Genomic DNA, 12,664 nt, shown 5'->3' on the forward strand with positions numbered 1-12,664 from the left:
CTCTCCATCGTTTCCTCTTCAGCATTTCCTCTTCATCGTCTCCTCTTCATCGTCTCCTCTTCATCGTCTCCTCTCCATCGTTTCCTCTTCAGCGTTTCCTCTTCATCGTCTCCTCTTCATCGCCTCCTCTCCTCTACTCTTCCCATGTTTAAACTTTAGTTTCATGTTTCCTCCGGATGTGAGAGCGAACCTTCAGATTCAGGAGGAACTTCCTCTAAATGTTGCTCCTCGTTCTGAACCAAAGGGAGCATCCCTCTCCTTTTCTTCATGCTGAGATCTCATTGTTTTTTTATGCAAATTAGTTTCTATTGAGGGCGGGGGGGGGGGTCAGCGTGGTGTGGAATCTGTGTTGGGCTTTAGAGGAATGAAACCAGGCTACAGGAGGCTTTGTTCTGGGCCAATGAATCAGTATTCTTTTGAGGGGGAATCTAAAGGGCTCTTTCAGACGCTGCTGCCTCCCCCCCTCTTCCTCCTCCTCCTCCTCCTCCTCCTCCTCCTCTTCATTGATGGAGGACAGACTGGAGGCCTGCTGAGAGCCGGTTCTCTCCTCATGAAAGGCCTCAGGAGGAGCGAGAGGAGCTGACATGTGAAAGAGGAGCTCTGCTTTAAATGAGTCCTGAAAGAGTCTCTGTCACTTCTCAGCACAATAACAGAGAGGGGAAGAGGTGCTTTGTGGGTAATTGACTCTCTCTTCTTTAAAGTAGAGCCCTGAGCATCGCGCTACGTCTCTCCTCTGAGCTGATGGATGTTTAGAACGTTTTAATGACGAGGAGAGAAAAGAATGAGAACTGTGCAGAACAACAGAGTCTGTGAGAACAGGAACAATATCCGAATACATTAGCCTACTTCTATAATCCTGATGCTGCTCCGATACAATAGTCAGATTATTGGGCTTAAGCGCTCTGAGGTTTGGGGGTCTGAGCTGTAAAGAGAGCAGATTTGGTCTAAACGTGGACCATCTGGCCCCAGAAGGCCGAGCGGCTCGTATCGCGCTACGGTTCCACGACCAGATCCGGTTCAACGCAAAAAACTAGACCAGAACAAAATACAGAAATAGAAACGCTCTCTTTGTAAATTCAGCCAAATTCATATTCAGATTTAAAACAACTTTTTTGTTCAGATAGAAGTGTTGAAGGAGGTGCAGCAGAACCCCCCCCCCCCCCCAGAGAGAAAGAGGCTCAACTCTTTTATACTTCAGATCCCTTTGTCGTCCTGTTGCTTCTCCTTGTGGTTGTTTTGTAGTTTTTTGCATCATTGTAGTCTCTTTGTATCCATTTTCAGTTGCTTTACATCACTTTGTAGTTGTTTTGCATGTATTTGTAGTTTTACATCCCTTTTAAGTCTCTTTGTAGTTGCTTTGCAGATTTTCCCATCTACTTGTAGGAATCTCTTTGTAGTCTCATTGTAGTTTTTTGTCTTTATTTGTAGTTGTTTTACATCTCTTTTGAGTCACTTTGTAGTTTATTTGCATCTGTTTGTAGTCTTATTTGCTGTTGTTTGGCAACTCTTTTGCGTCTCTTTGTAGTTCTTCTGCGTCTCTTTTAAGTAATTTTGTACTTTTTTGCATCTCTTTGAACTAGTTGTATTTTAAAATGTTGCATCTTTGTGTAGTTGTTAAGCATCTCTGTAGTTTTTTGTCTTTCTTTGTAGTTTTCCATTTCTGTGTAGTTGTTTTACATCTATTTTAAGTCACTTTGTAGTTGTTAAGCATCTATTTGTAGTTTATTTTTATTGTTTTGCATGTCTTTGAACTTTTATTTGTGGTTGTATTTCAAGTAGTTGCATCTCTGTGTAGTTGTTTTGCATCTCTTTTGAATCTCTTTGTAGTTTATTGTCTCTTTTTGTAGTATCTTTGTTTAATCTTTCTGTAGTTCTTTTGAATCTCTTATAACACTCTTTGCAGCTGTTTTGTTTTTTAAGTCTCTTTCTAGTTATTTTTCAATGATGTGTATTTGTTTGGTATGATGAAAAGTTTGTTAAACTATCATCAGCCAGATCTAATATTTTCATAGTAATGTTTTCATCATAATGACAGTAAAAGCTGGTGGAGAAGCCTTGATATTGCATATAACAACAAACCGTGGGTAATAATCTATATAATAACCTTGATGTCTGCGGTGTGTTTTCATCTCTCAGGTTTTGTTTTGTCATGTTTCATGGTCATCTCTTTGTCTTCATGTTTGTGTTTGTGCAGAATGAGAAGTTTGTTGTCCGTGACGCTGCTGCTGCTGCTGCTGACGCTCAGCCAGGCCAACAGGAAAGCCAAAAGCCACAAAGGTCAGAGACTTAAAAACAGAGAAGTCATGCGTCATAACTTATCATTCTGGATGAAACGACATTTCTTCAACCTGTCCGTCTGCTTCTGTCTGAACTTTATGTTTCCCAGAATGCATTCCATGACAGCAGGAATGCACAGCTGGTTAAACTCATCTGTGAGGATCTTCCTGTTGAGTGATGATGAGCATGAACTGATTAACCCGAGTTCACTTCTGTCTTTAGACTAAAGACTCATCCTCGTCTGGTTCAACCGGTCAGACTCCAGATCAGTTTCAGTCTCTACAGGACAGACAAACGAACACATGACTTTCACCCAGGAGACGGCTGTTTGTGTCCCTTGTGAAACCTGTGTCTCACTTTCTCTTTACATTTATCAAATCTTTAACCCAAAGCACGATCTTTTCCTGAACAAAAGCAAGATTTTGTTTGAATTCACGTTAACCACACGTTCACTGCGCCACAGTTTGAAGTGCTGGGTGATGAACTGTTAATACAGTTCATTCAGTTCATCTAGTAGAGCCCAGAATCACATCCTCTGTCCTTAGACCCTCACATCCTCTGTCCTTAGACCCTCACATCCTCTGTCCTTAGACCCTCACATCCTCTGTCCTTAGACCCTCACATCCTCTGTCCTTACACCCTCACATCCTCTGTCCTTAGACCCTCACATCCTCTGTCCTTAGACCCTCACATCCTCTGTCCTTACACCCTCACATCCTCTGTCCTTACACCCTCACATCCTCTGTCCTTCCCTCACATCGGCACAGGAAAAACTCCCCCCTAAAAACCCCTTTAACAGGGAGAAAAAACAGGAAGAAACCTCTGGGAGAACGACAGAGGAGGGATCCTTCTCCAGGATGGACAGAATGCAATAGATGTCATGTGACCAGAATGAGCAGCATAACAGAGATACAACACATTCAATGTATATGACATAAATGATTCATATAATAAGACTACTTATAATAACAGCAGCAATTATTATAGTAGAATTATAATTATGAAAATAGGGATAGTAATGTGACTAATAATAATAATGGAAGTAGCAGTGGGTGTCAGTCGGCTCACAGCAGGAGGCACGACTACGGTCCAGGTACCACAACGATTCATGGAAACCTGCAGAACGAGAAAGCAAAAGGGCTTCAGGGTGGAAGTAAAGCTAAAATGCTTAATGGTACAGGTAATAGTAATAGTAATGTGACTGGTAATAATGATAATGGTGGTAGCAGTGGGTGTCAGCAGGGCCTCAGCAGGTGGCACGATGACATTATTTATATTATTATTTATTATTATTATTATTGTTCTAAAGCCTCCTCTGCTCCTCCAACAGCTAAACATGAGAAGTCCCGTCCGGCCTCAGAGTGCTCCTCTTCAGAAACTCACTACGGGAAATGTGTCCCCGAGCACGGAGACTGTGGAGACGGACTGAGAGACGCCACCTGTAAGGGCCACACGGACCAGATCCACTGCAAGATCCCCTGTAACTGGAAGAAGGACATCAGTGAGACTCACACACACACACACACACACACACACACACACACACACACACACACACACACACACACACACACACACACACACACACACACACACACACACACACACACACACACACACACACACACACACACACACATACACACACACATACACACATATACACACACACACACACATACACACACACACACACACACACACACACACACACACACACACACACATATACACACACACACACACACACATATACACACACACACACACACACACACACACACACACACACACACACACACACACACACACACACACACACACATACACACACACACACACACACACACACACACACACACACATACACACACACATATACACACACACACACACACACACACACACACACACACACACACACACACACACACACACACACACACACACACACACACACACACACACACACACACACTGTTTTAATCATCATGTAAAACTCTACTAATATGAGGTACTTGTACTTCATTTGAGTGTTTTTGGATCATGTACTCTTTACTACATTTATCTGATTTGAGCAAATGAAACAAATAAAGAGTTAAAATCAAATATGTTTAAAGTCAGCTGACAAAACAGCTGAAAACACGAGTTCATTAATCAATTAGTCAATTAATCAATAACAGCAATAAGAGAAGAGAGTCACAGCTTGAATGCTGTCACTGTAACACTGAACACTGCCCTCTACAGGACGGAGGAGGAATAATATATTCTATTAAATATCTGTTAATATCTACAGTAAATAAAATAGTACTTCAAAATAATACTATTAAAATAATACTTCTTCAGGAGGAAAGAGAGGAAAGAGATCATGTTTAGTATATTTTGAAAGGTTTTAAAAAATAAGTTAATCACAAAAACATATTTCAATGAATCAGTCAATCAAATGTATTGATGAAGAACATTTAAAACCCAAGTGCTGCACAGAGCAGAGAAGAAGCACCGACAGAAACCAATCAATGCAAACAGCTCATCAATAAATATAGAGACAGAAATCAGAAATCAGAAGTTTAAACACCTGAAACTGAACCAAACTTCTGATCCAAAACACTGACGACCAGGAGGATGTTCTGTAGATATTATATTAATAATTAATATTAATAATGACAAGAAGTCTAACGGGAAATATTTTAATAAGCTTGTTTAGGAGATATTTAGTTCAATAAGTCCATAAAGTTTATCTTCTGATGATGAATAGAAACGCTGTTGACTCTTTGAACCCATAAAGAATTCATCAACAGTTATTGATTAGTTTGGGATACAATCAAAGTAATTTAAGCTTTAGATGAGACTGAAAACAAATAAACTAAATAAAATCATGAATCTAAAAGAATATTAAATATAAACAAAACATTTTAATGATCGCTGCGTGTTCTGCTCCTCAAAAATACAAATGATTGAAGACAAACTCCTCTAGAGACACATTTAAACACATAACACTCAATACGTTAGTTATTTATTTCAGGATGAACTCATTTAAAGTCATTGCTTTGTGCTCATAAATAATAATTTAAAGCTGACTCATCTTTTATGAGTGAGTCAATCTTCAGTTTGGGTCAAAGTTCATCCTCATAACGCTGCAGAATGTTTTCTAGCTCGTCTTTAATAAACCACAGGTATAACATGTCCACCTGTCTGACATATAATATAACATAAAGAAATGTATATATATATAATACATTATGTTTCCTCCGTCAGGTGACTGTAAGTATAAGTTCGGCCCGTGGGGATCCTGCGACGCCGACACAAACACCAAGAGCCGCTCAGGAACCCTGAAGAGGGCGCTGTTCAACGCCGACTGTCAGACCAGCGTCAAGGTGTCCAAACCCTGCAGCCCCAAAGCCAAGAAGACCACGGGTGAGAGCTGACGGCCCTTTAGCATCCATCAATTAAATTAAATTAAATTAAATTAAATTAAATTAAATTAAATTAAATTAAATTAAATTAAATTAAATTAAATTATGATTGATTTCAGATCGACTCGTCTGCATAAATTAACCCCTCGTTCTCTGTTTCCGTCTCCAGGAGGGAAGAAGTCAAACTGAAGGACAGAAGAAGAAGAAGAACTCGTCTTCTTCAGAAACAACTCAAAATAAAACGAGACTCCTCAACAACCAACCTTTGACTGTTTATTCTCTTTTGATGTTTTTGTGTTTATTTGGATTAAAGAATTCTCCACTAGAATATAATAATAATAATAATAATAATAATAATAATAATAATAATATTTCTGTCCTTGTAGCTCATAGTTTGTTTGAACAGTAAATTTAGTCCTAAATCTTTTTTACAGTAGCTGATGTTGAGTTAACATCCATCCGTTCTCAAATCTCTCCTTTTGATTCAGAACCTTTAAAATTTGTAAAATTATTAGAAAACCTTTTAATGAATCTGTGATGGCAAAAAAAAAAATCCTCTATGAAATCTATTTTTTTGAACTATAGATTGTTGACATTGCAAGAAAAGACTTGTATAAATGAACAAAATAAATACTGTACATTGTTCTGGTGAAGAGTCTCCTCTTTGTTCTCCATCAATATTCATTTAGTGCTTCAGATAAAACTGTTACCATGGTTACATGTTTGTAGATCCAGTATTGTATCTCTACAACTAGTTGTATCATGGTACAACTAGTTGCCATGACAACCAGTAGAATTTTATGAGGTTTTTTTCAGTTTATATGACATACCATACTATGACTTTTTATTTTGTTTTTTATGACATACTATACCATGATTTTTTATTGTATTTTTATGACATACTAAACTATGATTTTTTTATGACATACTATACTATGACTTTTATTTATTTTTGGATGTTTTACTGCATGTTAGTTCCTGTTGAGATGGCACTAGTTTCCATGGTAACCAGTTTTCTACAAGTTGTCATGTCCTGACAGAAAGTGTTAAATGAAGACTACTGAAACAGAAAGCAGTGAATTGATCCGCAGATGATAAAAAGAATAAATTCAGTTTCCGTACAAAACAGGAAAAGCTTCACACATCATAAACTGTTGATACAGGATTTAATCAGTATTATTGATCAGACACTCTGAACACCTATCAGCTGTAATCACTGAAACTATACACATCAAACCGATCAGCAGTATTGATCACAGAGACAAACAGACATTCTTCTTTAAACAGCCTTAAACACACAGGAAGTCCTCCAGTTTCAGAATAAAACATCCACATCCTTCATGACGTTCATGATTCTGAGCAGCTGACAAAAGATGAAGAACATTTAGACACAAAAACAAACTCTGCGTGTTAAACTGACTGTCAGTCTGAACTCGTTTCACTGATGATCACCGTCCGCTCTGTCTCTTTACGTCTCTGATGGACGTCATGAGACGTCATGATGTCATGAGGACGTCATGATGTCATGAGGACACAACCAGGACCGTCTATCAAACGTCCTCCATCGTCTTCTCCAACAAAGTAGCTCCATACAGAGGAAATCAGGGGAGAGGAGGAGAACCAGGAGCTCAGCTGAGACAACACCACATTTATTCAAAATAAAAGCTTCTAAATAACATTACATTACATTACATTACAGTCATTTAGCAGACGCTTTTATCCAAAGCGACTTACAGGAAGTGTATTCAACATAGGTATTCAAGAGAACTACTAGTCACCAGAAGTCATCAGTGCATCTCCTTTCTTAAACAAGCATCTTAAAGCATAAACCAGAGCAAAAGTATAGTGCAGAGGCAAATTACTATGAAAACAATAATTGCAACAAACTAATATGAATACAATAAGTGCTACAAACTACTACGAATAGGATAAGTGCAGTAAATGAATACGAATTCAATAAGTGCTACGAGGAAGGCTCAGGGTAGTACTTCTTGAAGAGTTGAGTTTTAAGCCTGCGCCGAAAGATGGGCAGTGACTCTGCTGTCCTGAGGTCAGTGGGGAGTTCATTCCTCCACTGAGGGGTCAGGACAGAAAGAAGCTGTGACCGGGTGGATCAGCCGCAGGGACCAGTCACCCCGAGGCAGCAGAGAGGAGTGGTGGGGGGGGGTGTAGGGCTTCATGGCCTGGAGATAGGAAGGAGCTGTTCCTCTCACTGCCCTGTAGGCACCAGAGTCTGTAACTGGATGCTCCTACAGGGAGCAGTGTAGAGAACGGAGAAGGGAAGTTGTGTGGGAGAACTTGGGTCATTGAACACCAGACGAGCTGCAGCTTTCTGGACGAGCTCCAGAGGTCTGATGGCCGACGCCGGGGCTCAAGTAGTGAGTTGCAGTAGTCCAGGCGGGAGATGACCAGAGCCTGTAGAGCACCTGCACCGTCTCCTCAGGGAGGAAGGGGAGAATCCTCCTGATGTTGTAGAGGAGGAATCTGCAGGAGCGTGTGACCGATGCAATGTTTGCTGAGAACGACAGTTGGTCGTCCAGGGTCACACCCAGATTCCTCACAGTCCCAGTTGGCGTCACCACGGCATCATCAATGGTGATGGACAGGTCTCAGCGGGGCAACCCTTCCCCGGGAGGAACAGTAGCTCGGTTTTGTCCAGGTTCAGCTTCAGGTGGTGTGTCGCCATCCACTTTGAGATGTCAGCCAAGCACGCAGCAATGCGTGCCTCCACTTGGGTGTCACCGGGAGGAAATGACAAGACCAGCTGGGTGTCATCGGCATAACAATGGTAAGAGAAGTCATGTGAGCGAATAACAGAACCCAGAGATGTTGTGTAGAGCGAGAAGAGAAGGGGGCCCAGAACTGAACCTTGTGGAACCCCCGTAGTCAGCATGCATGGTTCCGACACGGCCCCCCTCCATGTCACCTGGTAGGATCGGCCTGTCAGGTAGGATGCAAGCAGGGAGAGTGCAGACCCTGAGACGGCCATCCCCTCGAGGGTGGAGAGGAGGATCTGGTGGTTCACCGTGTCAAACGCCGCTGACAGGTCCAGGAGAATCAGGACAGAGGTGAGAGAGTTCGCTCTCGCAGCATGAAGCGACTCTGTCACCGCAAGGAGGGCCGTCTCTGACAAGTGACCCACCTTGAACCCGGACTGGTGGGGGTCCAAGAGGTTGTTCTGGTGGAGGTAGGAAGACAGTTGTTTAGAGACAGCGCGTTCAAGTGTTTTGGATAGAAAGGGTAGAAGAGAAACCGGTCTGAAGTTCTTGACATCAGAGGGGTCAAGTGATGGTTTTTTCAGAAGGGGGGTGACTCTGGCAGTCTTGAAAGCCGAGGGAAAGCATCCCGAGACGAGAGATGTGTTGATGAGGTGGGTGAGGAAAGGAAGGAGTTCGGTGGCAATAGACTGAAGAAGAGGGGAGGGGATCGGGTCAAGGGAGCACGTGGTGGGGCGGTTAGATGTAACAAGGTCGAGGACCTCGTTAGGGGAGAGGGGAGCAAAATAGGGTAAGATTGGGTGTGGAGAGGGAAGGGGGAGCTGAGGGGGAAGAGCTGGAGAGGGTAGAGAGGGAGAGGGTGGACAGGGAGAGGGGGGCTGAGAGAAGGAGGATCTGATATCGTTTACCTTCTTGTCAAAGAAGTTGGCGAAATCATCAGGGAGAAGGGAGGAAGTAGGAGGAGGGGGTGGGGGTTTCAAAGAGTTCTCCATTTACGCTCCGCCGCTCTTAGGCTCCGCCTATCAGTACGCACTGAGTCCCACAGCCATGGGGCAGGAGGAGTTGGGCGTGCAGGCCTGGAGGTGAAGGGACAGAGGTTGTCCAAAGAGGAGGAAAGGGTGGAGAGGAGAAGATCAGTAGCAGTATCGGGGGATAGGAGAGAGAAGGATAACAAAATAATAGGGACTTTTATTGTGAAAATTATTATTAGGATATGAAATATGTTCATCTGCCTTTTACAGCTCCTCATTGGACCAGAAAATATACAGCGGGTAAAATAAGTATTGAACATGTCACCATTTTTCTCAGTAAATATATTTCTAAAGGTGCTATTGACATGGAATTTTCACCAGATGTCGGTAACAACCCAAGTAACCCATACATACAAAGAAAACCAAACAAATAAGTTCAGAAATTAAGTTATGTGTAATAAAATGGAATGGCACAGGGAAAAAGTATTGAACACATGAAGAAAGGGAGGTGCAAAAAGGCATGGAAAAAATGGTGACGTGTTCAATACTTATTTTACCCGCTGTATGTCTGATCACAAAAGTCTCTTTGAAAAGAAAAGTGTAACGTCAGTTAGAAAATATACGGTGCTTTCATTAAAAAGTCAAAAGGTAATGCATCTACATGCTGCTGGAAGCTAAGCGAACCCAGCTAGGACCTGATGCTACTCAACTACCCAGCATGCCCCTGGCTGTCTGATGATCTTCACAGAGACCTGGATCCATCGTTCATCCCGGATCAGCTGTTCATGACAGCAGGACTGTGTTTACATCATGGTGCTCAAACACAGTCACAGTTCATGGACGATGTTTTCGTCATGTTGAGTTTTTAATGTTCAGATGTCGGCTCAGAGAACCGTTTTTGTTTCTACTGTTTACATTCCTTATGATGCAAATTCTAAATTCAGAAGAAAAGTTCTTCTGTTTTTGTTTTGTTTTGTTCCTCATGTGTTTGTTGTGTCACAAACGGGCTGAACGTCGTTGTGCATCCTCGTGTTGCATAACGACAGTGAGCTCCTGAGGTGTAAGAAATAAAACTGATGGTCAGGATCCATCAGACTCCTGTGTGGTGTTGAGGATCAGCGAGGAGATCATTAAGAGAAAACTTCTGGAACCAGCAGCTGAGAAACACTCCTCAGGTCTGGTGTCATGTGACCAGAGGACTGCATCAACGTCCTCCGTGAGTCCGAGCTGCTGCCTCGCGGCGTTCTCATCGCAGCTTCCTGCCTCGGCAGCGCAGCAGGCTGCAGAAGGTCTTCCTGAAGGTCACGTTACAGAGGGCGTAGCAGGCGGGGTTGATGGCGCTGTTGACGTAGCAGAGCCAGTAGCCGGTGTTCCACAGTACGCCGGGGATGCAGACGTGACAGAAGGCCGCCACGATGGCCAGGACGTTGTACGGCATCCAGGTGATGATGAAGGCCAGCAGGATGGCCAGGATGGTCTTGGTGACCCTTCTCTCCCTCGCCATCACTCTCCGTCTCCGTCTCTCCTGAGACCTGAAGCTTGGGCAGGTGGAGAAGGCCGCAGACGCCGTCCTGTGGGGGTCAGTGTTGGACGAGGAGTCGGTCTCGATCTTGGTGTCGTCTTCGTCCCCGGCGTGGCGGGTGGCGGACCGGGTGCGATGCTGCTGAGGCTCCGAGGTGGCCTCTGCACTTCTGGACCACTTCCGGTTCTTCCTGGACTTCTGAGTGCTGGACTCTGATTGGTTCTGAGACAGGTCTGAGGCCGGGTCATGGGTCACCGAGCTCCGTCGGGTCACCGAGCTCCGCCGCTTTAAGAGGAAGTCCTTTATGGACGGACTGGAGGTCCTGAGCGTGCCCTGATCCCACTGGAGCGCGCTCAGTCGATCGCGGCTGGCGGCGGACAGACGGCCGTACAGACCGACCATGACGAGCGCCGGCAGGTAGAACGACGGCAGCGTGGTGCCCAGAGTGACGGCCGGGCTGGCGAGGAGCTGAGTGTAACACTCGCCGTCGGGGACGACGCGTTTCCCTCCGACCGTCTGCCAGCAGAGGATGGCCGGCGCCCAGAGGACGAAGGACAGCAGCCAGGCGGCGCCGATCATCGCGCCGGCCATCCCGCCCGTCCGCCACGCCGGGTAGCTGAGCGGCCGCGTCATGCAGAAGTACCGGTCCAAGCAGATGATCAGCAGGTTCAGGACGGAGGCGCTGCTCACCACGTAGTCCACCACGAGCCACATGTCGCAGAGGGCGGCGCCCAGCGGCCAGCGGCCCCGCAGCAGGTAGAGCGTGTACAGGTTCATGGACAGCAGGCCCACGATCAGGTCGGCCACCGCCAGGCTCAACAGGAAGTAGTTGTTGACGGTGCGCAGGTGTCGGTTCACCTTGATGGACAGGATCACCAGGGCGTTGCCCAGGACGGTGACGACGCTGAGGGAGACGGTTACCATGGCGACGAGGACCAGCTGAGCCGTGCTGTACGGACACGCCCCTCTGACTGGAAGCCGACAGGAGGCGTTGGCGCAGGGGCGGAGCCAAAGGGAGGCGTTCAGGGCGGGTTCAGTTGCTCCTCCCATGTTCCCTAAAAACACGCAAACACACGCACAGCTCCAGTTGCATTGTGGGAAATGTAGACACAAGATTAAGAGCGAATATCTCTGGTTCTGATTTTTGAAAACTGTCCACCATGAGCAGTTAATGCTTCTTTAACCAGTGTAGCATCAAAGCATGTGGGAATTACCAAGCTAACTGGTGGACCGCAGGCTACTTAGCTAGCTTGCTAATACCACCATGCTTTGATGCTACACTGGTTACGTTTGAACAAAGTTGTCACTCATTGTTGATAGCAATGTGCTTTCCTACGCTGTGACGAGCGCTGAGTTGTTTTGTAACTTTACTCATTTAGCGGCTGGCTAGTTAGCTAGCTACCTTGCTAATTCCAGCATATTTTCATGTTACGCTGGTTACAGAAAATTAGCCCAACAGCAGTCTGGTGACAGCAGCAGCTCTGAGTCTACGACCCGTCGCTAGGAGACTGTTTCAGAGAGGAATAACGTAGGAGAGCCAGAGACTAGCTAGCTAACGAGCCAGCTCTAGAGAGGGACATGCTAACTAGTTAACTAGCTAACTAGTCCATCTCCAACTCTAGAGAGGGACATGCTAACTAGCTAACTAGTCCATCTCCAGCTCTAGAGAGGGACATGCTAACTAGCTAACTAGCTAACTAGTCCATCTCCAGCTCTAGAGAGGGACATGCTAACTAGCTAACTAGTCCATCTCCAGCTCTAGAG

The 12,664-nt window shown here is 44.6% G+C and overlaps 2 protein-coding genes across 2 annotated transcripts; one reads left to right on the forward strand and one right to left on the reverse strand.

Moving 5' to 3' along the window:
* The first annotated feature begins 2,195 nt into the window (after positions 1 to 2,195).
* mdkb (midkine b) lies at positions 2,196 to 6,067 on the forward strand. Its single transcript, XM_054620736.1, has 4 exons — positions 2,196 to 2,277; positions 3,608 to 3,778; positions 5,533 to 5,691; positions 5,860 to 6,067. The coding sequence occupies exons 1-4, from the start codon at positions 2,196 to 2,198 to the stop codon at positions 5,877 to 5,879; spliced, it is 432 nt and encodes a 143-aa protein (XP_054476711.1). The 3' UTR covers positions 5,880 to 6,067.
* A 4,557-nt stretch (positions 6,068 to 10,624) lies between these two features.
* Positions 10,625 to 11,950, reverse strand: chrm4b (cholinergic receptor, muscarinic 4b). Its single transcript, XM_054620518.1, has one exon. It carries the CDS (start codon positions 11,948 to 11,950, stop codon positions 10,625 to 10,627), a length of 1,326 nt encoding a protein of 441 aa, XP_054476493.1.
* Positions 11,951 to 12,664: the final 714 nt, after the last annotated feature.

This window comes from Anoplopoma fimbria, chromosome 19, assembly GCF_027596085.1.
Source record: "Anoplopoma fimbria isolate UVic2021 breed Golden Eagle Sablefish chromosome 19, Afim_UVic_2022, whole genome shotgun sequence".
Taxonomy (NCBI): Eukaryota; Metazoa; Chordata; class Actinopteri; order Perciformes; family Anoplopomatidae; genus Anoplopoma; species Anoplopoma fimbria.